This window comes from Myotis myotis, unplaced genomic scaffold (genome assembly GCF_014108235.1).
Source record: "Myotis myotis isolate mMyoMyo1 unplaced genomic scaffold, mMyoMyo1.p scaffold_m19_p_4, whole genome shotgun sequence".
NCBI classification, from domain to species: domain Eukaryota; kingdom Metazoa; phylum Chordata; class Mammalia; order Chiroptera; family Vespertilionidae; genus Myotis; species Myotis myotis.
Genome location: NW_023416346.1, coordinates 4,152,247 through 4,177,972, shown reverse-complemented (window position 1 = coordinate 4,177,972; position 25,726 = coordinate 4,152,247). Strand labels below are relative to the sequence as shown.

Genomic DNA, 25,726 nt, shown 5'->3' with positions numbered 1-25,726 from the left:
TAGAAGGTAAACATCTAAAGATTTAAAGGGCAAATATAGTACATCTGTTGTTGTTTTTCCATTTTGTAGCATTATTTTTATTTTATACCCTGATGATCTTGAATGTTTTCCAGTGTGTGCCAAAGACATGGCATCCTGCCCATTTCTTTGATATTCCAGAACAAATTCCTGCTGATGGGGTTTCTCTCATTTATCGTGGAAGACTATAAACACACATATTACCAATAAATAGAAATTTAAATTCCCAAAGGACACAGTTGAGAGAACCCTTGAATATATTATTGAAGGCTCTCATGTGCAACTATACATTTCAAATGGCCCATATTAGTTTCTGATTAACATGGAATTGTGACTTGGGATTTCTTGTTATTAAAGTTTTCTTATTTAGTGTTAGACCTGCCTTCTCTTTCCAACCCTTGGATGGTCAGATCTGTTTCCGTTACCACGAAAAACTTCTGAAAACCATCTAGTGAAAGAAGTATGGGAGCTAAGATAAGAAAGAGTGTGGGGGCCTGGGATATGCAGACTCCTAAGGAAAGAACAGTTTTATCATCTCTCTTTCCTTTTTATGGTTGTTGCCAGTTCTCCCGATTTCTATCCTGTTTTGCCTCTAAAACTCCGGCCTTCCTTCACTTAATTAATTTGTGGCTTCAGTACAGTGAGATATAGTTCAGTGCAAACTGTGGAAAGTAATGGTATTTACTTTGAGCTTGAAAACCCAGGTTGAAGATCTTTTTCTGCCATTTGTTAGGGCGTGACCTTAGGCACGTCACTTAGCCAGTTCAGCTTTGGTTTTCTTATCCATAAGCTGAATATTTATATTTCATGCATTATCTGCCTCATGGTATTATTGACAATTAAATGAGAAAATGTATGTGAAAGCATATTTTAGGGCTATGATAATTATGATGATGATGATGATGATTATTATTTGAAAGCTCAGTAGGTGGGCCAGTTCTTCCCACCTAGGAAAATATAGGATTCCTATTTAAAAATCTTACTGAACAGAAATTGCTTATTTGAATTTTTATAATGAAGTACAAATGCAAGATAGATGGAATTTCTGAAGAAGCTCCTGACTACCGAATAAATCTTCCGTATTTTTAAAAACTGTCACAATGTAAGTATTTTCAAAGAGATATATAATGGTTCCTGAAAATACCTGAAATGTCCATGCTTTCATAGATGTGTAAGTATGCAATTTGTTTTAAATGTCTAATCTTGAATGATTAATTTGCATACTGTTTTCAGTGGCATGAATTAAAGGCTAATTGAAATGTAATTTTTTTGCAGTGAAATTATTTAATCTTTTATGTAGTACATTTAAAAATATTGAAGGCCAGTTCTAATTTCATAGTTTTATTATTTTAATTTAATGTACCAAGTAATTAAAAATTGCTACAAAGAAAAGAAGATGAACATGATTTCAGTAAATTTTCTTTCAACAGAGTGAAAAGATGATTAGTAGAATAATGAAAGAGAGCTTAACACAGTACCTGGCACATAAAGATATTCATTAATTGCTCCCTAACAAATTGTAATGAATAATTAATGAGTATTTCTAGACTTGGGTAAAGGTGCCATTCTCAGTGCTATATCAAATGAAGAAGATTGCTTGACATTGTTATACTGAAACACTTCTATACAGAAGTCACAGAAGCCAATTTTTCTTGAGCCATTGGAGCCTCAGTTTGCTATGCTTATCTTTTTGCTTTACTCTTTTTGTAAAAATATGTTTTTATTGATTTATTAGAGAGAGAGGAAGGGAGAGGGATAAAGAGATAGAAACATCAATGACAGAGAAATATCATCAATCAGCTGCTTCCTGCATGCCCCCTTGCCACCCCCCCCACCCCCCCGCAACTGGGAATCGAGCCTAAAATCCTGGCATGTGCCCTTGCCATAACAGGAATTGAACTGGTGACCTCTTGGTTCCTGGGTCGACGCTCAACCGCTGAGCCATACCAGTCAGGCCTCTTTGCTCTTAAAGTAGATGGTCAAGCCTAAGTTAGCGATGTTGAAAGGTAATTCTTCATGGGTATCTTGCAATCCTGTAGATCTTGCAAGCAGAGGCACCAACTACTCTCTGTTCAAGGATGTTTATATAGCAACAGCTTTGGAAGACAAAGATAGTATCTCCCTCTGGAGTAAGTTACAGATTTGCTCATAGCCTTGGAAAATAGAGGTGGTGTGTCATTCCATAATGAAGCACAGACATGCTTACTGTCCAGTCTAATAAAGCAATGTCTCCCTCTGAGACAAAAGGCAGGAATGATTGTTTCCCATTATAAAAGACTAGTGACTCTGCACACGAATCCGAGTAGTTCACTGCCGCTTGCCTCAGCTGGCTGCTCGTACTCCCCACCACATGTAGCTCGCTGCCCCGCCCTCCTGCTGTTGGGTCATTACATGACAGCATCCCAACCAATTTGCATATTACCCTATTATAAGTATAGATTTGGGATCCCTCAGCTCAGGGTTCCTCTCCTGTAACCCACTGTGGGTTCAGGAGTTACCAGGACCTGATATCACTTGTGGGAATTGAAGCTCAGGAAACTGGTGCAAAAAGTGCTGATGTTTTTACTACTAGTATTGCTGTTAATAAATTGCTCTTTGTTTATAACTAAAGCATCTTGTGTCTTCTGCCCACATTTATGAATGTTTGGCAGGCTAACTCATTAGCTTGCAAGTAGGATAAAATTGCAAACTGTAAACAGTTCTTGACAACAGGTTTCAGCAGTGTTTGGGTAAGTTTCCTGGTATGATGTGGTGTTGTTGGTGCCCTAATCTAGGAAGGGAATCCAGTGGCAAACCACCATTTTGAGTGTACTTAGTGTTTGGGGTCCATATTCTCAAGAGAAGAAGTGAATGGGCATTATAGGGTTGGAAGTAAAATATGGGATGAGATCAGAACCTTTGTCCCAGAGCACTGTCTAAAACTATGGAGCTTATGATAATGCCCATTTTGTCGGTATCGTTGGGTGGAGGTGGATAGAGGCTATAGAGCAGTGGTCGGCAAACTGCGTCTCCCAAAGCCACATGTGGCTCTTTGTCCCCTTCAGTGTGGCTCTTCCACAAAATACCGACTTCTGCGCATGGGCCATGAAGTTTCAATCATACTGTACGTGCGCGCCCGCACATGGTATTTTGTGGAAGAGCCACACTCAAGGGGCCAAAGAGCCGCACGTGGCTTGCGAGCTGCAGTTTGCCAACCACTGCTATAGAGAAAGAAGAAAAGAGGGTGGTAGAGGAAAGACGATTTTACAAAGCTTCAAAGCAGCATAAAGTCATTTATGCTGCAGGAGCTGTAAATCATAGTGTTGTCACCTACTATAATGCAGCTTATTAGCTTATATTTTTGATCCAAGAGTATGCATTTTGTGTAAGCAATCTGCTTTGGGGTCTTATTGCTTTGGTTTTTGAAATGATGACAGAATTACTCAACACATAGTTTTGTAAAAGGTGGAAGATTTACATGGTCTGAAAAGAAACCAGAGTATATCAACACATACTTTTGAATGCCTATTGTGTTCAAAGCATTGTGCTAAGTGTTTAAGATACTATAGTGAATAAGTGAACAGAACAATAGCAATAGCAGCAGCTAACTTTCACTGAATGCTTATTATAAACTAATGCTAAGTGGTTTACATGCATTTTACTCAATCCTGGCAACAACCACAAGAGGTATCAGATAATTTGTATAGCAATCTTAGAGTTAAGAAATCTGTCATTAATCACACTGCTGATGTCACATCAACTTCAGTGGCTTCAGCACTGAATGGCAGGGTACACACAGATGCAGGCCCTCAGTTGGTGAGGACGTGAACCCTACACCCAGCATGGGAGGCCCATGCAGCACCCTCCAACTCAGTTTAAGTGGATTTCTTCCAGTAACTGCCATTTTAAGGTGGTCGGTGCCCACATCGTCAAAGTGGTTGTCTCTTCCTTCCTCCACAGTGTCATATCAGAGACCTCCCACACCCTCCCTTTCTCACAGCTTAGAACACAAGACCTAAAGGGACACCCAGAAACTGGGAAGAAAAAGGCATCATCGCAAGCTGTTGCCATGGTGACTCTTAGTGCCTTTTTTAGTGTGCTCACATTGGGTGAAAGTGACCATGCTTGTTCTGGGAAAAGACATGGTGGCAGTGTCTGGTGTATTAGTTCACTTTTAATGCCCGCTTCTTCCCTCCTACCCTAGTCTTCATGGTTTATTAAAGAACTTCCCTAGTACCACTTAGGCAATTCTACTAATAGGTAAGACTGATCAAATAACTCTGGACCTCAGAAGTCTCAGCTTCTTCTGGCTTCCTCAGAGTTTGAACATACTAATGCTGCCTCCAAGAAACAGCCCTTTGCCCAGATCAGTGGTGTAGGAAAGCATTTGGGGCTGTTACTGATATGTGCTGTGACCTCTTCCTTGTTAGCTGTATGATGAAACAATTGTATTTTATTTCACACCACAGGGACTTTTATCCGGCGTCACCGGATTCCTCTCCCACCTCCTAATGTTGAAAAGTTTTATACTGTATTTGATTTCAATATCAACATAGATGTTGTCTTTTATGCCCGGACTTTCAAGATTTATGACTGTAATCCATTCACAAAAAACTTCTTGAAGAAAATAGGAGTCAGATTAAACCCCCCGGGAAAGTGTCCAGATGATCCGTACACAAAGATGCGGAGAGAGGTAAGAAGTGGATACATTGTGAGTTCTTTTCTTCAGAATGAGAATCCCTTCAGTCAATAGAGGATACTGGTACTTCTGAGGCAGATGTGAAAGAACTTTTGGGGCAAGAGTTGCTGGCGTTGTCCTCTTGTCCTTTGGGCTGGAGGGAACGCTGGCTGTCAGCCTCAGTGCTAGAAAGTCTCACTCACTGGCCCTGGCCACCCTTCTCTCCATGGAGACTCCCTTTCAGGCAGTAGGAGTCTTCAGTGAGCCACGCACATGGGACATTTTCTAGGAGCCCACAATTGGTTTTGTTGTCACTCGCAGTGAATCCATACTTACCTGGCTTGTCTTTTCCCATTTTAGTTCCCTGACTCTGGGAAAAATTTTTGCTGCTTTTCTACTGATTTACTGAACCAAGCCTTGGGCACATCTTTTACTTTTTTCCTTCTTCCTTGGGACTCCCAGCTCCCCTAATGGTGGTATTAGATACAGAGATGTTCTGGAGGAGTGAGAAGGGCCATGATTCTGATGGACCTCCATTATGAAAGAAAAGTATGACCCCAGTTAGTGTAAGAAGGAAAGAATAAGTGTTGGTTGTATCATTGTTTTCTTTCTAAAGTTTTTTTTTTTTTTATTGACCACATGGTCCAAATGTTATGCTTTATAAAACAATCTGGACACCCAAAAGGGCAAGTGTCATGTAGAAGGTCAAATACCTAGCCAATGTTCTTTCTAGGATTTGAACTCAAATTTTTTGCTTCTTACTTGATTTTCATTATTGCCATATATATATATATATATAATTGATTTCAGGGACGAAGGGAGAGGGAGAGAGAGACAGAAACATCAATGATGAGAGAGAATCATTGATCAGCTGCCTCCTGCGCACCCCTCTGGGGATCGAGCCCACAACCTGGCATGTGCCCTTGACCGGAATCAAACCTGGGACCCTTCAGTCTGAAGGCTGATGATCTATCCACTGAGCCAAACCAGCTAGGGATTCCTTTTTTCTTTTTATTGAAGTATGGTTATACACAATAAAATTCACAGAAATTAAGTATATAGTTGGATGAGTCTTAAAAAATACATACACCCATGTAATCTATACCCAACTTAAGATATAGAACATTTTTCCCCCCTTCCCCCGAAAGTACCCTCATGCCTTTTTCTAATCAGTTGTTCTCTTCCCCAGGGTTAACCACTATTCTACCTCTATAGATTAATCTCATTTTTATTGTTTTCAAAAATTGTAATGCATTTCCTTGAAGAAAGATAATATCAAAGTTAGAATAAAATTCTCTTTTGATTCTGCTTTGATCTCTTGTTAAAAGCTGCATGCAGAATCATTCATCTGTTCTTGCCTTCTAGCCCCAGCAGAATTATTCTTTAATGTTGTAGGCATACAACCCTCCTGAAAAATATATATTGTTGATCCTGGAGTATCCAAGGTGAAATCTTTGTGGCATTATACCCGTGTATATTGGCATGCAAGGAGATTTGTGGTTTTGGTTCATTTTTATTTTTTCTAAATGTCCTAGATGAAAGAGTCTAGATAAATATGTTGTTAGAACCAACAGTAAGAACCTAAAAGAAATGGATCCATATGAATTATCACCCTTTACATATGGCTGCATTCATTCACTAACAGTTAACAGTTGGTAGTGATTATATGATAATGATTGTGAATGATGATGCATTATATGAAATGCATAGAGCACTGTGCAATTTCATAGGTTTATAAAGAAAAAATTCTTTTGTGCCAGGAATCGAGAATAAATACCAAGCGCATCCTAGAAATGTTTTAAGTAATTTCCTTTCAGATTGGGAGAATCATTTTAGCATTTATTCCCTCGGGGAGAAAGTTCTTTAATAGATACAGAAATCTGTGGAAAATTAGGAGTTTAATAAGAGCCTTTTATATTGACTGTAATGCTTTTACTTCTCCAGTGTTTGCTGCATTGAAACATAAAGTTAAATTTAAACAATTTAACTTGTCCTAGCTGGTTTTGCTCAGTGGATAGAGAGAGCATTGGCCTGTGGACCGAAGAGTCCTGAGTTCGATTCCGGTCAAGGGCACTTACCTAGGTTGCAGGCTCCTCCCGGGCTCAGGCCCTGGTCAGGGCACGTACAGGAGGCAGCCAATCAATGTGTTTTTCTCACATCAATATTTTTCTCTGCTCCCTCTTTCTTCCACTCTCTCTAAAAGTCAGTGGAAAAGTATCCTCGGGTGAGAATTAAAAACAAAACAAAATAATTTAACCTAAACTGAAAAGAGCCCCAATATTATATAATCAATAATACATGTCTTAAAGGCCTAATAATGCTGAAAAAATATTTTTCCAATCAATGAAGGTAGAGGTCCCATAATTTCATTTAATTATCAGGGATAATACTGGAGAGCCTCTGAAAGGCCATTATGTCTGCCTCCATTTCTTGGGATAAATCTGCATGTAGACTGCCCTGGACAGGTACAACATTTTGAGAATTGACACAGCAGATTATGTAAGTTGATGTGAAACTACATCTCCCTTGCCAATGAACACTTCCAATTCTATTTGGCTACATTAGATAGAGCGGAGCAGTTTTGCTCCAAGACTGGGCTGGGAACGTACAAATGGAAAAGAGTTACACCAAGAAGACTGCAGAGCTAGTGGTTCCTGGGTTGGGGGACAGAACCCAGGCAGTGGTTCTGTGCTGATTGGGAAGTTTTCCATTTGTTCTGCTTCTGTTTCCATGGTACTTTCAGATCCTCAATATCTAAAGCTTTTGAGCAAAATAAAACCATGAATATATTTCTTCCCTTTTACCTTCACAAAAACCTTTGGACGAGTAAGAGAATATAGAGATATGAATTTTCATTAAAAAGATAATTTTAAATTGAGATATAATTAACATAGATGTATAGATGTTAAGCATGCAGATCAACAAGTTTCAAAAAATGTGTACAACTTAGTAACTAACATGAAAATCAAGCTGTAAAATATTTCTTTCACCCCTGAAAGTTCCCTAGTTCCCATTTCCAGTCAATCCACTACCAAGGGGCAATTGCTGTTCTAATTTCTGTCACTATGTATTAGTTTTGTCATTTCTTTTTGAAAAAAATATATTTTATTGATGTTTTACAGAAAGGAAGGGAGAGGGATAGAGAGTTAGAAACATCGATGAGAGAGAAACATCGATTCAGCTGCCTCCTGCACACTCCCTACTGGGTATGTGTCCGCAACCAAGGTACATGCCCTTGACCGGAATCGAACCTGGGACCCTTGAGCCCGCAGTCCGATGCTCTATCCACTGAGCCAAATCAGTTAGGGCAGTTTTGTCATTTCTTAAACAAATATTTGAAGTCTGAGAAAAATGAGTTTTTAAAAATATGATAGGAATAAATTTTAGTGCATTAAAATAATGTTTAATATGAAAGCTTCCTAATACTTGATTATATTTTTAAGGTTGAAACTGGTTATATGTACTGGTTATAATATATATAATACTCATATATATGTATATATATAATTGGTTATACATCAATATTAGTTGAAATAAAAAAATAAATTATAGACTAGTCTATGGAAAATATATCTTTATGTTCTTTGATTGCTTGTATCTCAGAGGTGCTTATGCCCAAATCACAACTATTGTGAAACTTTTTTTCATTTTCAGATACTAGACTATGTGCAGCCTTTACGTCCCTATGATTACTTCGACACCCTGAAAGACTTCCTTAACTATGATGGGAAGGTTTTGCGCTTCTACTGCATGTGGGATGACTCCGGATCAGTTTTTGGGGACTATAGACAACTCATCTTGCATTACTTCTTGTCTGATGGTACTATTGAAATCAAAGAATTTCTGCCCCATAACTCAGGCCGGGATCCTATGTCATTTTTCCTCCTGAGGGGAAAGCTGCCCAAGGTGAGTGGTGGACACAGAACCACTTTCCGAGTTTGCTTGTGGGCTGAGAGACTCTAGTCAGTCACTGGAATGTCATGTGTTATGACTATGTGATGACAGTTACCATACATTATTGCAAGAGTTTAGAAAACTTTCATTTTTTTGTGCCCTATATTAATATACATCTTGGAAAGTAGTGCAGAGGATATGACAGATTGGAGTTGGAATATTCTGGGTATAAGGCAAATCAAGGAAAATGTCAAATGCCTGAGAAATTACCTATTCAATATTGAGTTCACAGTCTTATGAAGGCAAATGACTCTCTAGTCAAAAAATGGCTTATGGCCTTGAATGGGACATTGATCTTTGGCTTCTGTATCCTACTGAGGAGGTCCCATGGTATTGGTGTATGTTGTGAATGTGTACACACACACACACACACACACACACACACACTGGAGTGACTCTTCTGAGAGTAACCACCAATCACCAACTAGCCAATGGCTAGCAGCAGTGACAGCTTTGCATTTTATTTGCTATTAAAAAGTTATCAGACTTACTTCTACACATATGTATGGCTAGTTGAGAGCTAACATAACTTGGGTACAGCCAGAAATGACATAAATATAGAAGACCTGGGTTAGAATTATGGTTCTACATTTATGACTGTGTGATCTTGGGCAAGTCACTTAAGCTCTTTGAGTGTATTACCTTATCTCTAAAATATAGTTAACGAGGCCTCCATCCTGAGATAACTGTAAAGATAGAATGAGGTAACCTAGTAAAAAACACTACCTAAGGACCTCTAAACACCTATGAGGACACAAAAACATACAGGCTTTTTTCATAGCTCTATATTACATTGTATTTCTTATTTGCATAAAATATTTTTTAACTTAATTCTTAATGCTACTGAAGAGTTTATTGTAACACCCATTTCTGATGCAAACAATCACTGGTTATGTGGTCTAAACAGGAGGCTCTTTCAGATTCTTTGAGCCCATAGCCAGAAGCCCTGCAGTATTGCTGGGAGGGGTGGTGGTGGTGGTAGCGGCAGGATTTGTCTCAGAGGGAGCTCTGGAGTATGGACAGCAGGTGGCCACGAGATACCTGGGAAGCCTGTTTTTAGAATGGCTTTGAAAAATAGGCTGACTATAAAATAATAATGACACACCTGACATTTGCAGTGTGTCTGGACATCAATTGCTTCATTCATTCATTTAACACATATTTATTGTCAACTGTATGTCAGCTCTGGGGTTACAGTGAGAAAGAAAATGGATTAAGTCCTGCTTCATGGAGCATACATTCTCATGGGGGAAAGATATAGTAGTGGTAGGAGTTCCCCTGGCACTTTCAACATCTTTTGAGAAAGCAAGAAATAAGTACTATTGTTGTAGTTACATGAAACTGAAGATAAAAACCTGGCCCCAAGTCCTGTAGCTAGTAAGTGGTGAAGAGAGAGTTTGTGTCCAAATGTACTGTTTTCCTATGTTATGTGGCTTACTTATACCCCATACATAATACATTCACACATTTGCACTTACATATTATGTCATATGTATCAGAGATGATTCAGATTTCTCATCTGTATATGATAAACTGATCACTGTGAATCTGTAAGTTAATGAAGGTATTTCCTGCAATTTATGCAACTGCTTGGACCACCTCCAGTGCATGTAGAACTGAGGAGTGTTCTGGCTCTCTCCAGGCCATGGTTTCTGTTCGAAGCCGACCACTCTCTGTTGCTCTTGCTCTCACACCACACTGTCTCAGCCAGCAAATGCCTCTTGGGTTCAGGATCCGGCAGGGTGCTAAGCAGAGTAAAGAAAAGAAGGCAAGGCATGGTTTGTAGTTCAGTGAAGGGAAAAGATGAGGCAACTAGAGAACCACAAAAAGTGGTTTCATCCTGCGGTAGGCGCTATGGAGCATTGAATTAGGGACAGGCCAGTAGGATGGGAGAGGTGATGGGGAAATAGGAGGCTTCTCAGGGCTTTGGTGGATGGGCGGAGGATAGTCCAGCCCGCAGGGGGTGAGGAAGCACAGGGACAGGTAGATAAAGTTTGTCCCCAATGTCTTGTCTTCGTGCAGATGGCAGCGAAGAACCATGTAATGCATATTTCCCACTTGAGCCCCTTTTTGTATTTAGAGACCATCTACCACAGCTTGCTTTGGTTTTTGTCTTCCAGTACGGCCCTCCTGGAGCCCATCAACCAGGAGACGTAACAGATAGAATAGTTCTCAATGTGTATAATGGCTATAAAGTAAGCCGAGTGCATGGCTACCTGTTGGATAAATTCAAGGTGAGGAACCTTATGTTTTATTACTGTTTCCAATGTGACATCCCTGGAACCTGAAATATGGGGGGAGTTACATATTCTTCTCTGGTGAGCTTGATTGTGAGTGAAATTAATAAGTATACATTGCATTGCTATTTTTCAATAATAAACATGCTTAAGTGCATATGTAAATATATGCTTTGCATTGCTGTTGGGTAGCACTGCATTGCTAAAATAATTTTTTTTTAAAGTTAGTCTCGACTAGTCTTTTGGTTTGATTTTAAAAATTTGGCTGTAAATGATATAATTGAGTTTTTTAATTTTTTTTTTTCTTTTGGGAAGGGTTAGATTTTTGGAGGGTTTGTGCTGCCAGTGTTGTGTTCCTTTGTTTTCATTAGGTGGCAAAATTAGAACAAGAGTTTTACAAAGATACTGACCTGAAAATAGGAGCCACCATCAATGTGTGGGGAAGAAAAGTGCTCCTTTGTGACTGTGATGAATTTACGAAGACTTATTATAAGACTAAATATGGAATTCGTAAGTGATACATCTGTCAACTAGAAAATAATATTGAAAACTTAGAGCCTTTGTTCTCTAGTTAAGATTTCAGTATATAAACTCATATAAAAAGTAGTTTATGCCTTTAAGGCTAATATAATATGAGCATTATGCATTTGAACAGAAAATTATGCAAATGCAAATTGTGATGCATTTTATAGTCACGCTGACTTTTTATATTTCTCATAACATATGTTAAAATCTCCCATTTAGCAGACACTATTATTACACAACATTTCTTGAGTAACAACAGTGTGCTTAATGTAACTAATGACTAGAAATTATATCCGTGATGCGGGGTAGGTAGGCAATGAATAAATAATCTCTTATAATCTTTACATTTGCTTTTCCTGACTTTTTGGTAAGGTTAAATGAATATACTTAATGTGACTTAGTTACCTTTGACAATTTAATTTTGTTTATAATTAATCTGGTTCTAAATTCTATACAGTATATTTTGGTGTTCTTGATGCCCAAACCAGGACAAAGTCCCATCAATAATTGTAGTTACATTTCCTCCTTGTCTGTAATTGTGATCAGTGGAATACCTGGTGTCTCCACTCTATAGTGCCACAGGAAGTTCCTGACAAGTGCCAACAACACAGATAGGGGCCTCCCGAAGAGGAAGCCAGGGAGAGATTTCAAATGCATTGTGAAACCTTGGTGCTTAGTACTTTCTCTTAACTAATGATCCCACAACATACTTGGGGGAAAAATGGCAAACAGACTAAGAGAAAGAGTTGGCCACAGTCTCAAGAAAGGTACTTGAGTAAGCTTTCTATTTACATAGAAGCAGAGGGCTTGATAGAAATCCAAGAGATCTCTGTACCCCCATACAAAACCCAATCTGATTATTAAAAAGATAAGATTTTTCACGCATTTAAGGTTTCTAAGGAGAAGGTGATTCCATAGAATTCTTCCACAAAATAGTCTAGTGTGACCCCTCTAGCCCTCCTCCCCCGCAAGGCAGCTTGGTCATCCCACTGGCCCGGACTTGCCTGTGGGCTATAACATATTACTCCCTCATTATTTCATGTGGATGAACACGGACTGGCAAATGGAGACCTGTCAGTCTTTCCTGTAGCATGAAGGTTGGAAAAGGCTCCAGAGGCTCCAGCAAGTGTTTCTTTCACCGAAGGGACAGGGATTTGAATGTAAACTGTGCTTAGAATTCTTTCCTTGTTTTTTTTTTTTTTGTGTGTGTGTCTATAAGAAGACTTTCTTTTTTTTTTTTCGGTTTTAAGATATTTATATTTTATTTCTTTTTTTTTTATTGCTTAAAGTATTACAAAGGGTATTACATATGTCTCCTTTTTTTCCCCCCGCCCTAGACAGTCCCCTAGCCTCCCCTATCCCCCAATGTCTTATGTCCACTGGTTATGCTTATATGCATGCATACAAGTCCTTTAGTTGATCTCTTACCCCCCTACCAACTGCCCCCCAACCCTCCCCGGCCTTCCTGCTGCAGTTTGACAATCTGTTTGAGGCAGCTCTGCCTCTGTATCTATTATTGTTCAAAAGTTTATAATGGTCTCTATTATCCATGAATGAGTGAGATCATGTGGTATTTTTCCTTCATTGACTGGCTTATTTCACTTAGCATAATGCTCTCCAGTTCCATCCATGACGTTGCAAATGGTAAGAGTTCCTTCCTTTTTAGAGCAGCATAGTATTCCATCGTGTAGATGTACCACAGTTTTCTAATCCATTCATCTACTGATGGGCACTTAGGCTGTTTCCAGATCTTAGCTATGGTGAATTGTGCTGCTATGAACATAGGGGTGCATATATCCTTTCTGATTGGTGTTTCTGGTTTCTTGGGATATATTCCTAGAAGTGGGATCACAGGGTCAAATGGGAGTTCCATTTTCAGTTTTTTAAGGAAACTCCATACTGTCTTCCATAGTGGCTGCACCAGTCTGCATTCCCACCAGCAGTGCACAAGTGTTCCTTTTTCTCCACATCCTCTCCAGCACTTGTCGTTTGTTGATTTGTTGATAATAGCCAGTCTGACAGGTGTGAGATGGTACCTCATTGTTGTTTTGATTTGCATCTCTCGGATGATTAGTGACTTTGAGCATGTTTTCATATGTCTCTTGGCTTTCTGAATGTCCTCTTTTGAAAGGTGTCTATTTAGGTCCTTTGCCCATTTTTTGATTGGATTGTTTATCTTCCTTTTGTTAAGTTGTATGAGTTCCCTATAAATTTTGGAGATTAGGCCCTTATCAGATATGACATTGGCAAATATGTTTTCCCACACAGTGGGTTTTCTCGTTGTTTTGTTCATGGTTTCTTTGGCTGTGCAGAAGCTTTTTATTTTGATGTAGTCCCATTTGTTCATTTTCTCTTTCGTTTCAAGTGCCTTAGGAGCTGTATCAGTGAAGAAATTGCTTCGGCATATGTCTGAGATTTTGTTGCCTTTGGATTCAAGAAGACTTTCTTATTATTAATCCTTAGCGGCTGGGATAACCCAACTAGTAACAAGACCATTCATTCCCATTGCCCATCAACACTGAATAGGTCGTGCTGACATTAAGGATGAGCAAAAAACTTAAAGCAACTTTGATGTGGAGTCACTTCTAGCCATCTCTGAACTCCTGGTGCTAGAAACAGCAGGACATCCTAGATGAGACTTAATGATCATTTGAGCAAATTAGCCATCCCAAGATACGGTGACAGGGATGAAATTCTAGTCTCACCATATGGCCTCAATGGAGTTAACAGTGTGTTAAAATATATTTTATTGAATTTTACAGACAGGAGGGGAGAGGGATAGAGAGTTAAAAACATCCATGAGAGAGAAACATTGATCAGCTGTCTCCTGCACACCCCCTACTGGGAATGTGCCCGCAACAAGGTACATGCCCTTGACCGGAATCGAACCTGGGACCTTTCAATCCACAGGCCAACGCTCTATCCACTGAGCCAAACCAGTTAGGGCGAGTTAACAGTTTTTTACCTCTTCCCCCCACCTTATGAAGGTAAGAGGATTGAGGGTTAGATGGTTTCCAAGCATTTTTTAGCTAGAGCTAGGAAGCTGTGGGATTTGATAATCATTTGACTTCAAAATGAACAACCCATCAAAATCATTTGACCTAGGCATTGCATACAAGTAGAGGTAGATTTTCCTTGATGTTACTAAAGTCCATGCATATGAAGTTTTAGGCTTCTTCCTTTGCAGGGGCTCCAGTCCAAAACCATGGGCCTAATTTTGTCTTAATAATTTGTCATTCTTTGTCTTGAAGAGCTTCTCCAAATTATTTAAGCTTTAGGCCTCCTTAAACCTGGGTCTGTATCTGTGTCACTAGAACATACAAAATCTACTTTGAGGTAATTGAAGGCTTTCCTCGTGTTGTTTCCAACTGAGATGGCAAATAATAAATCACTGTGAATGAACATTAAGATTCCTTTGAAAAATATATCACATCTCTGTAAATTTATTGGAATCTAGTTATTTGTCAATAGACATTCAATATACATATTTTTACAAGTCACTTGGAACTAGAGGAATCAGACTACTTGAAAAACAGATGTGTCTCAAAGATCCATCAGAGTGTCAGTTTAAGAAGATAATTGGGAAGATGCTTTGTACAAAAATGTATACTTTTTCATTTGTTCACCAAATGTTTTTAATACCCGAAAAATGCAGGATAATGGAAAACCAAAGACAGGAAACTTATTCAGGTGCAAGGACAAAACATTGTAAGCAATTACCCAGAGAAATGATATTTTGAGTCGGAATATCCAAAAAGATGTATGTGGTGTTAGAACAGTCAGGCATGAAGGAGTGGAACAGTTCTCAACTTTTACACACTAGATGGCACTGTGGGTGCAGAGGAACACTAAATTGGTTCTTTTGTTACTTAAATCTGTTGCAAAAATTATGTAGTTGAGAAAACAACACTGTGTTATGAAACCTGCAATTATACAGGAAAGTATAGAATGCATTCTTAGTTACTTTGCTATTCAATGTGTGTCCTCTTTTGGTTAGCTTTCTCAGGTTAATATGGGGGAGTATGCTTGAGAGGAGTTCACACAAAGGCTGTGAGGAAGTCTAAGGAAATGGAAACTTTTCAAATTAGAATGAGAAATAACCTCAAACCCTTAACCTTTTAATCAGTGTAAGACATGTCCTTTAATTTAAAGAGTTAGTTTGCCCTGGATGACAAATTGATACACATTTTCAATTACAGAGGTGTGCACTAAATCTGGATTCTTCCAGCTATTAGAACTTTGACAATGGAAAAGGAAATCATTGCTTACATGAATTTCTTTCAATTACAAATGACACTTTTTAATACAATTGTAGTCCTTTTGTGGGCAGTAGCAAGAGCAACCTGGAGCAGTGGTTGGTAACAAAAAGTTTAGTTTTTGTTTAACTAGATAGCGAAGGGCCGTGGCCTGGAGTTGAGTTGAGGAAAAGGGAGAAGGTTTAAAAAGTTCATACAGCAGGAGGGGACAGTGGATGGGAAAGGTAAAGGCAGAATAGTCAGGAGTCAACCTGTTTGGAAAGGAATTCGATTAGTGAGTGTTGACTAAAGATATGAGAGAGCTAAACTGCAGCTTAAAATATGGAATGGGTGGAATAAATTTCTAAGTCTGAATTTTCATATCACTGGAAAAATCAGGATGAACAAAAATATTCAGAAACGGGATGTGATAACAAAAGAGAAATGTTTACTTATTTGACATAGTTTCTTTTTTTTTCTTTTGAACCAATGACGATTATTGAGTGAGTTCTGTGGTTTTTGTAAACATGATTGAAACCTATCCTCACAGGATTTTGCTGTGCTTTGTTTGAAAGAGTTTAAAATAGTCTACAAAGATCTTCATGTTCATCTTGAAAACATAACAAACCTTTCAAAACAGCCGTAATCAGAGCAAAAATAATATTGATGTTTCATTTGCCTTTGCTTTGTTCTAGAGAACTTTAACTCAATTCCATGCAAGCCTCCATCTCCTCCAAAAATAGAAAGGAAATTTCCACCTTACACCGGTTTTGGTTCTGAAGAGGATTCTCTCCGCTCCTGCATAAACCTCGTGCCCGTAGTTCGTCCTAATGTGGAGGCCTTTAAGAAGTGCATAGAAAAAGACAGGTACTTGACGGAACCGTGATATTTTGGTTTGATCTTTTTCCCAAATGTGTTCAAAATATATATTATAGTCTCCAAGATGATACAGATGTTACTCAGCTCATCTAATGTCAAGTCCAGGGACAAGTTATAGCTTTTTAATGAAGTCGATTAACATGCAAGTATTAACAGCTTCTTACTTGAATGGTTATTATATTTTTCCTGGTTTTACTGAGATATAATTTGACATATAACATTGTATAATATAATGATTTGCTATATGTATTTACTGAAAAATGATTATCATGATGAAATGAGTTAACATTCAACACTTTACACAATTCTAGTTTTTTTCCTTGTGATGAAAACTTTTACGATTTACTCTCACAACTTTTTTTAAAAATATGTTATTGATTTTTTACAGAGAGGAGGGAGAAGGATAGAGAGTTAGAAACATCGATGAGAGAGAAACATCGATCAGCTGCCTCCTGCACACCCACTACTGGGGATGTGCCCGCAACCAAGGTACATGCCCTTGGCCGGAATCGAAGCTGGGACCCTTGAGTCCGCAGGCTGACGCTCTATCCACTGAGCCAAACCGGTTAGGGCAACTCTCAAAACTTTTAAATATATAATATCCTATGGTTAACTATGATCACCATGTTGTATATTAATTACACCCCCAGAAATTATTTATCATGTAACTGGAAGTTTGTACCTCTTGATCATCTTCATCTAATTCATTCATTCCCAACTCCCTGCCTCTGGCAACCACAGATCTGATATCTATTTTGTAAGTTTGGTTTTATTAGATTCCACATATAAGTGAGTTAATATAGTACTTGTCTGTCTGACTTATTTCACTTTGCATAATGCCCTCATGTTCCATCCTTATTGTATCAAATGGTAGGATTTCCTTTTCAATGGCTGAATAACATTCCATTGTATATATATATGACATATATACAATTTTCTTTATCCATTTGTCAATGGATACATAGGTTGTTCCCATGCCTTGACTATTGTAAACAACGCTGCAGTGAACATGAGTTGCAGATATTTCTTTGGGAAAATGATTTCATTTCCTTCAAATATATATGCAGGAGTTGAATTGCTGGATCATATGTTCATTCTATTTTTAATTTTTTTGAGGAACCTGCATAGTGTTTTCCATAGTGGCTGTACCAATTTACATTCCTACCAACAGTGCCCAAGGGTTCCTTGTTTTCCAAATCCTTGCCATTGAGTGGTTATGAGTGGTTATTTTAATAAGTGTCACCTGGAAGCACCTGAAATCATATAGTGAGAGGAATGGCCAACCTGCCTTAATTATATCTCAATATCTCTCTATCTCTATCTCTATCTCTATCTCTATCTCTATCTCTATCTCTATCTCTATATCTCTATCTCTATCTCTATCTATCTTTCTGTATATATTTCCTCATGATGGTCCCTAGGAAATGGTGTAGAGTAGAGGTCAGCAAAGTTTTTCTTAAAGGGTCAGATAGTAAATATTTTTGGCTTTGCTGGCCATATGGCCTCTGTCATAACCACTTAACTCTGCAGTTGTAGGTGAAAGCAACCACAGAGTCCATGAACAAATGTGTGACTATCTTCCAATAAAACTTTGTGTATGGACACTGACATTTGAATCTCATATAATTTTTACCTATTCAAATATTACTCTTTTGATTTTTTCAACCATTTAAAAATGTAAAAACCATTCTTAGCTCACAGGCTATATAAAAACAGGTGGCAGGTTGTACTTGGCTCATAAGCTGTAGTTTGCCTACCCCTGGCATAGAAGCTTCCATGATTTATGTGTTTTTGAGAATGTTATTTGGAAATTAATGTGGTTGTTCTTTTTCAGTTACAGTTGACATGTAATATTATATTAGTTTCAGGTATACAGCATAGTGATTATACATTTATATAATTTACAAAGTGATTACCTGATAAGTCTAGTACCCATCTGACACCATACATAATTATTACAATATTCTTGACTTATAGTCCCTATCCTGTGCTTTATACCCCCTGACTATTTTTATAACTGGCAATTTGTACTTCTTAATCTCTTCCTCTTTTCATCCCTCCTCCTCCCTCCCATCTGGCAACCATCAAAATGCTTCCGTATCTATGAGTCTGTTTCCTTTGCAATTAATGTGGCTTTAGTTTGAGAGGTGTAGTTGAGTTCAGTAACCATAGATTGTTCACATGGCTGGCTATAATTTCAAAAGATGGATTTTTAAAAGTTCTCCTAATATATATGAGGAAAAATCTGCCCCTGAGTCGTACTTCCCTTAGCTACCTTTTGCTTTCTCAGGGACAGCAGGACCTGGAGAAAGAAGTTGGGAGGAAAGTGGTAGGAAAATGTTGCAGATATTTGAAAAGGATGTAGGCTAAACATTGAAGCCCTGTTTAAGAGAAATAAAGGGTCAGGAGAACCTGTGGAGAAAAAATGATGAAGGGAACATGTAATTAGACCAGGAGAAGGAAAAGGAAGAGACAGCACCCTGAATTTGATGACATTTATGGAGTCAGATGCTGTTGTAGAACATTTTGAAGTAGAGAGAACAATAGTTTTGCTATAACTGTAAAAATGGTGAAAATATATTATTAAGAGCTATGTAGAATGTCTAAAAGGCTGCCTACGATGTCCTTTGCCTTTCAGGAAATAATCTTTTATTTTTGACGACATTAGAGTTTTGTTTTCAGTATTAGAATCTATGCTACTCAAAATATGGCACCCATACTTGTTAGAAATGTTAGTTCTTGTGCCATACCCAAAACCTCTGAGGCAGAAACCCTGGGGTGGGACTGGTATTGTGTTTAACCAGCCCTCCAGGGGTTCTGATGGGTACCGTGGTTTGAGAATTCTGATTTTGATAACATGAGAGGGACACCATCAGCCTACCTTATAGACAGCAGTGTTTATAGTGAGAGTGCAGGGCAGGGTTTTTGATGGATACTTTTCACTAACTGCTGTTTTTTAAAGGCAGCTACCCGAAGGAGGCAGGAAGAAAGAATGTCCCTATTATAAAAGAGGGACATTTTCTTATAAGTAAACAAGATGAAACATGATCCAGGGTGTTTCTTTGGAATCCAGGGAAAAACAGTTCTTTGTGGGTAGTTGCCTTAGTCTCTCCTGTCTACACCGTGTCAACTTGCCCACAGAACATTGACTATAGACAGTATTCCATGTTCTTGTCATGTTGTTGTGGCTAGAGGATGGTGGTACAAGCACAAATGTCTCTAATTTTGTTTCTTTCTGTCCACTACCCATCTGTGCCAGGAATACACTGCCCTCAAGCTCCTGCTACACACTGACCTTGTTTCCATAGTAACTGGCACATTCGGCTGGAGACTTATACATGAGTTTGAATAATCCAAGGTTTAAAACTGTGAGAACCTAAGGAAGATGATCTCACAAAGCATACAAAGACCAGTTTCTTAACGCAAATAAATAAACTGAATTGTGACATACAATTGTACATAACATATATTGATTATATGTATTGCTAGTAAAAAATTACTGGGTATTAATTGTTGTATGAGGTTAATGGTGATTTGGTTTGAGTCATCGGAGGAAATAGTTTTGAATTAAAGGATATGATGTTTTTGATGGGATTGTCTGGGTAAAAATTCACTGTGGTGGCCTCTGATTGTCTAGCCTGACTTGGAATAACCAGAACAATGTGTTTCTTGCTACCCCAGGCTGAATTAGTTACTGTGTTCTCAGTTTGTCCACAATGCTTTGCTGATCACACCTATAATAATAATAATAATAATAATAATAATAATAATAATAATATCACTACTAATAAAAAGCAAAAGCCATTTGTAGTTATGATGTGCTAACTTACTTTACAATACTTGATCTTATTTAATCCTCAAAACAGCCTCATAAGGCACCCATGCTTTACATGAGGAAACGGAGGCTCAGAGAGGCTATATAATTTGCCCAGAGTCACACAGCTAATTTTTAGTTGAAGTAGGTTTTGGATCCAGAAGAACTGTGACTTCTAGAGTTTACCTGATTTGTGTTTTTTTGTTTTTGTTTTTGCCACGGAACCTGTACTATTGCAGTGTGTGGCAATTGCTTGAAAATGTAATTGTGCTCTCCCCTTAGAACAAGAGCCCCTTGAGAGCAGAGACTGGCTTTACTGCTTCCCTCAGAGTTCAAACAGTGGGGACTACATATTAGGGACTCAATAAATATTTGTCCAGTAAGAGAAGGAATGATGCATAAGTGATTCAATAAAATCAACATTCAACCTTCTAATTCTTAATGATGGATAGAAGAGACAGATGGACTTCCCATCAGGATGGTTATTACCCCAAACTTGTGCTCTTCATAACCATATAGCATAAGAGAGGGTTACCAAATCTGTTTGTTACTTATAAATCCAATTATGTACTAGATGAGGTCTATCTGAAGCCTGGGACACTAGGGACCTAGAAAACAGCAATGGAGATCTGGGCTGCCCTGGGACTAGCCTTCCAAACTGCTACTTTCCATCTCACATGAGGCCTCAAACTGGAAATCTTGAAGCCATGCTTTTGCACTCCTGCTTCCTTGGATAATCTGAGAAAGGGCACTTTCTGCTCTGCGAATTAGGATTTTTTTTTCTTTTTTTCTCTCTTCTTTCTCTTTTGTAAATCACTGTGACCACAAGGAAAGAATGAGTTTCAACATAGGAAAACATGAAACCTCCCTGCTTAGAGTTGTGACATGGAAGTGACGAAGTACATGGTTTATTTTACTCTATGCTTCCTTGGGTAATGATATTGATTATCAAAGACCTCCCCAAGGGTTTAGGATTTGTTACATATTCCACATTTCACTAGCTGATATCCATAGACATGCTTCTGCTGAAAGATCATAAATTAATTTCTTCAATGACAAGGCAATTAGCTTCGGGAACTTTGATTCTAGACTTTGATTCCATCGTCAGTCTACTAGATTATTCTATTCATGCATAGAATTCTAAGTGCAAATTCCAATCTATATGGGTCGTATAGCAACTTTATACAAACAATGTAAAATTGTTATATTAGACAATGGTTCATAAGATGCAGCCCCAAAACAGATTTGTAATGGCTACTTATAATATGGGTGATAAGTGAAATAATATTTAATATAGCATTTGAAAGGGAAAAGGTAATTTTTCCCTGAAAGGGATTTGGGGAGGTGCTGAGGAAATGGGGGAATGACTCAGGGAGGAGAGGGTGTGGGGCTAGAAGAAAGAAAAGAAATGGGCATGAGAAAGTGGGAAATGAAATGAGGATGTGGCTCCAGGACGCCATGGAGCACCCCTGCTCCCATGCTCATGCTCAAGCAATGAGGGCTGCGTGCTGTTCTTCTTGCTGACATGATTGTTGTAATTTCTGACTAGCTGCGTGAGTAGGGAACAACTGTTTAATACAGCTTGTTTGAGTAATGTGTTTATGGCATTTGTTTTGGGTACATTTTCCCAATGTGTTACCCTGGACATCTAAAGAATAAGTCGTATTTTAATAAATGGAGAAATTCCTCTGCATATAAATTTAGAACCTTAGTAAGAAGATGGTTGAACTTTTTCAACTTCAGAGAAGTTATCCTACTGTCTTAAAACCATAGGGTGAAGGAGTCAAAAGGTGCAAACTCCCAGTTACAAACTAAATAAGTCATGGAGATCTAATGTATAGCATGCTGACTATCCTGTATAATAAAAGCCTAATATGCAAATTGACCCTTTGACTGGAAGTTTGACCAGGAGTTCGACTGCACACTATGACATGCGCTGACCATAGGGGGCGGCGCGGAATATCGTGGGTGTTGGCGATGTGGTGCTGGCAGCAGGCGGCAGTGGAGGTGCTGCCAGCCCCAATGGGCCCAGACGAGAGCAGGACCATGGTGGGATGGTGGAGCAGGTGAGCGGGCAGTGCCAGGCCAAGGCAGGTGTGAGTGGGGGCCCAATTACCTCGCCAATTGCCCTGCAGATGGTGACCAGCAGTGGTGGCAGGGGGCAGTGCCGCCACCCAGCTACCAGGTGCTGAGGGAGCCAGGCTAGGGTGGGGTGGGGGGGTGGGGAGACTGGCCCCAACCAATCGCTCCACAGATAGTGACCAGTGTCCAGCAGGCCCTGATTGCCCAACTGGGGCAGCCCGGGCTGGGATGGGGAACTGGGGGTGTGTGGTGGCAACCAACCACCCACAGCGCCTGAGTGGGGGGCTATGACCTCTTGCTGGCTACCTGTGGGCGGGGGTGACGGGGATGGAGGTGCGATGAGAATGCAGGGTGTCTGCTGAGCTTGCTCTCACTCACCCTGCTACCCTGCCATGGGATGCCTGGGCTCGCACACTGGGAAAGCCCTCATGCTCAGGTGCCGGGCACCCAGGTGCTGGGCCACCCACTTCCATGTGGCACCGCTGGGCTGCCCAGTGGCTCACATTGTGCCCCAGCCTGCCGTGTCCAGTCGTGCTCACTGCATCTCTGTGTGGGGACTCGGGCGCCGTGACTCAGGCGGAGGGGGGCACACCTGGGTCTGGAGGCCCAGGTGCTGCTCAGGGCCCAGAGGTCAGCTGGGACCTGCCCTTCCATGCCAGACACTCATGCTTTGATTGCTAGCCAGGCCTTGGGACCGCACCCATCACAAATTTTGTGCACCAGGCCTCGAGTAGTTAATACTGCATTACATTTTAGAAAGTTGCTAAGAGAGTAGATCTTAAAAGTTCTCATAACAAGACAAAAATATATAACTATGCATGGTCATAGATGTTAACTAGATTTACTATGGTGATCATTGTGCAGTATATACTAATATCAAATTATTATGTTATACATCTGAAATGAATATAATGTTATATGTCAATTATAACTCAATGAAAAAATTTATAGTACACCTTTTAAAGGTTTTATTTTATTATTATTATTTGTTGTTAATCTTCACCTGAAGATACTTTTCCATTGATTTTTAGAGAGAATGGAAGGGAGGGGGAGAGACAGAGAGAAACATCGATATGAGAGAAATGCTTTGATTGGTTGCCTCCCATACGTGCTCTAATCAGGGCTGGGGATAAAGTCTGCAGCTGAGGTACACACCCTTAACCAGAATTGGACCCGGGGCCCTTCAGTCCATGGGTAGACACTCTATCCATTGAGCCAAACCAGCTAGGGAAGCAGGTTTTATTTTATATACATAATATATGCAGGATTACTTGTACAATGCTATAACCTTCATTTCTCTTCCATTTAGCTTTGGCAATGAAAGCAATACACTCCGGTTCTTTGCAAAAATGATTAAGGACAAATGTGCCAATGTGGATAGGCTGTTTGTTATTTCATATTTTCTTGGCAATAACACAATGTCAGTGTTTGAACCTATAGAGAGGAATTCAGGTAAGAGACACCTCTCATAGCAATTTCCTTAGAACAACTAACTGTCTCTTCACTTTGAAAATTAGGGAATGTGATCTGATTTTATATACTAGATGATCTAAGATGGCAATTTTCACTTTTTTGGACCAATAATATTTATTTTACAAAGATCTAGAGATGTTAACCCAGACATATAAAATGGTAAAAGAGGAACAGTTTTGGTTGGCTTGGGTCTGGGGTAGTGGTCGGCAAACTGCGGCTCGAGAGCCACATGCGGCTCTTTGGCCCCTTGAGTGTGGCTCTTCCACAAAATACTGACTTCTGCACATTGGCCACAAAGTTTCAATCACACTGTACATGCACGCCCGCATGTGGTATTTTGTGGAAGAGCCACATTCAAGGGGCCAAAGAGCCGCATGTGGCTTGCGAGCCACGGTTTGCCGACCACTGGTCTGGGGGACTTGGGACACTACCCACACTTCTTCTGTGGCTTCGGAGACCCCTCTGTGGAATCCAAGGGCTTTAAAATCATGAACTGGCTGCCACCAATTTCACTGACAGCCAGCAAGAAAAAAGGAAATCTGGATTCTTGATAGCACCGCTTACACAATTTTTGCTTAATTATAAGACAAGAGTCCCAGATTAACAAATACAGTATAATCTTCAGAGTCCATCTTCTTTTGGCTTTTCTGTCTGGTGAGGCTGTTGCCAAGGTTGTAGCGCTCAGGACCATGGAATGCCTCTACACATTGTGCTTATACTGTGGCCATTAATGAGGAGAGCCATTGATTTTGGCTGACCAAAGTATGGAGCTGCATGGCTCTCTTCTTTGTCCTAACATGTTTAAAACTTTTATCTGTGCTGAAGACACATGTTTGGGTAGAATGATCAGTGGTGCACTAGTTAATAGGCACTCTGAAAAAATGTTAAAGGATCTAATTTGTACCATTTTCCAGTTTCCCTGGTATAAATACCCCAACTGTGGCCAATTTCAATGTCAAGAAATCACCAGTTTAACAACTGGCTTGCAAAATCTCTGGTAGTTGAAAAGTCAGCCCTTATGAGCTGGTTTGAGCCACTCAGCACACCAATGGGTAACAAATAATTTGTATAATTAAGTCAGGCTCCACAGTGATTTGAATAATGGATAAAATCTTAAAATACGAAATCAAATACAGGTGAATATTAATCATGTTCTTAAAGGTCAAAAAACAAACTTTATACATCTAGAATGGGGAAGATATGGTCAAGCAAATTGCAGCATACGTAAAACAGAAAGGGTGCTGATTGTCAACTGTAAGCTTACTAGTAATAATAGCAGCCATGATTGAGTACCCACTATTATCCTCTAAGAGGCAAACCCCAAGGTGGATTAAACGTGCAGGAGATTTATTAGGGGAAATGCTGATGAGGGAAATGTGGAAGGAGCCAGAAGAGGCTGGGTGAGCCATCGCACTGCAGTGCATGTCTGCCTCTTGAGAAGGACACAGGGAAGGAAGAAAAGGAGAGATCTTAGATTGCAGTGTAATTCTAAGAAAGTCTTATTCAGTAAGGCTGACTGAGAGTCTTACAGTCAAAGTCACTAGTTGGAGGCACCTCTCTCTTAGAGAAATGGGCCTGCCTTGTATCTTTGCATTGCTTAGTCATTTGTTGACGGCTGCCTGTTGGAAGCAAGAACTCAGCACAAATATAGGGATAGAGTTTGGAAATAGCAACTGGGGCCCTCCATCAGTGATGTTCCCCATAGTAGGATATCTGAGAGGTGCCCTCAGAAATGTTATTCCCATTTTATGAATGAGAATTCAGAGAAGTTCAGAGATCATCAAGCAAGTGACAAAGCCAGGATGGACTCCAGCTCTGTTTGGCTCCAAAGCCTGGTCTTTCCACCACCTAT

General features: G+C 39.5%; 1 protein-coding gene across 1 annotated transcript in view; it reads left to right on the top strand.

Annotated features, from left to right (window-relative positions):
- EFHC2 (EF-hand domain containing 2) overlaps positions 1-25,726 on the top strand; it is a 156,183-nt gene that overhangs the window by 59,336 nt on the left and 71,121 nt on the right. Inside the window, exons 4-9 of the mRNA XM_036305029.1 lie at positions 4,467-4,690; positions 8,330-8,581; positions 10,750-10,863; positions 11,238-11,376; positions 16,322-16,493; positions 23,711-23,853. Coding sequence (XP_036160922.1) covers positions 4,467-4,690; positions 8,330-8,581; positions 10,750-10,863; positions 11,238-11,376; positions 16,322-16,493; positions 23,711-23,853 — 1,044 coding nt within the window. The remainder of the gene's footprint in view (positions 1-4,466; positions 4,691-8,329; positions 8,582-10,749; positions 10,864-11,237; positions 11,377-16,321; positions 16,494-23,710; positions 23,854-25,726) is intronic.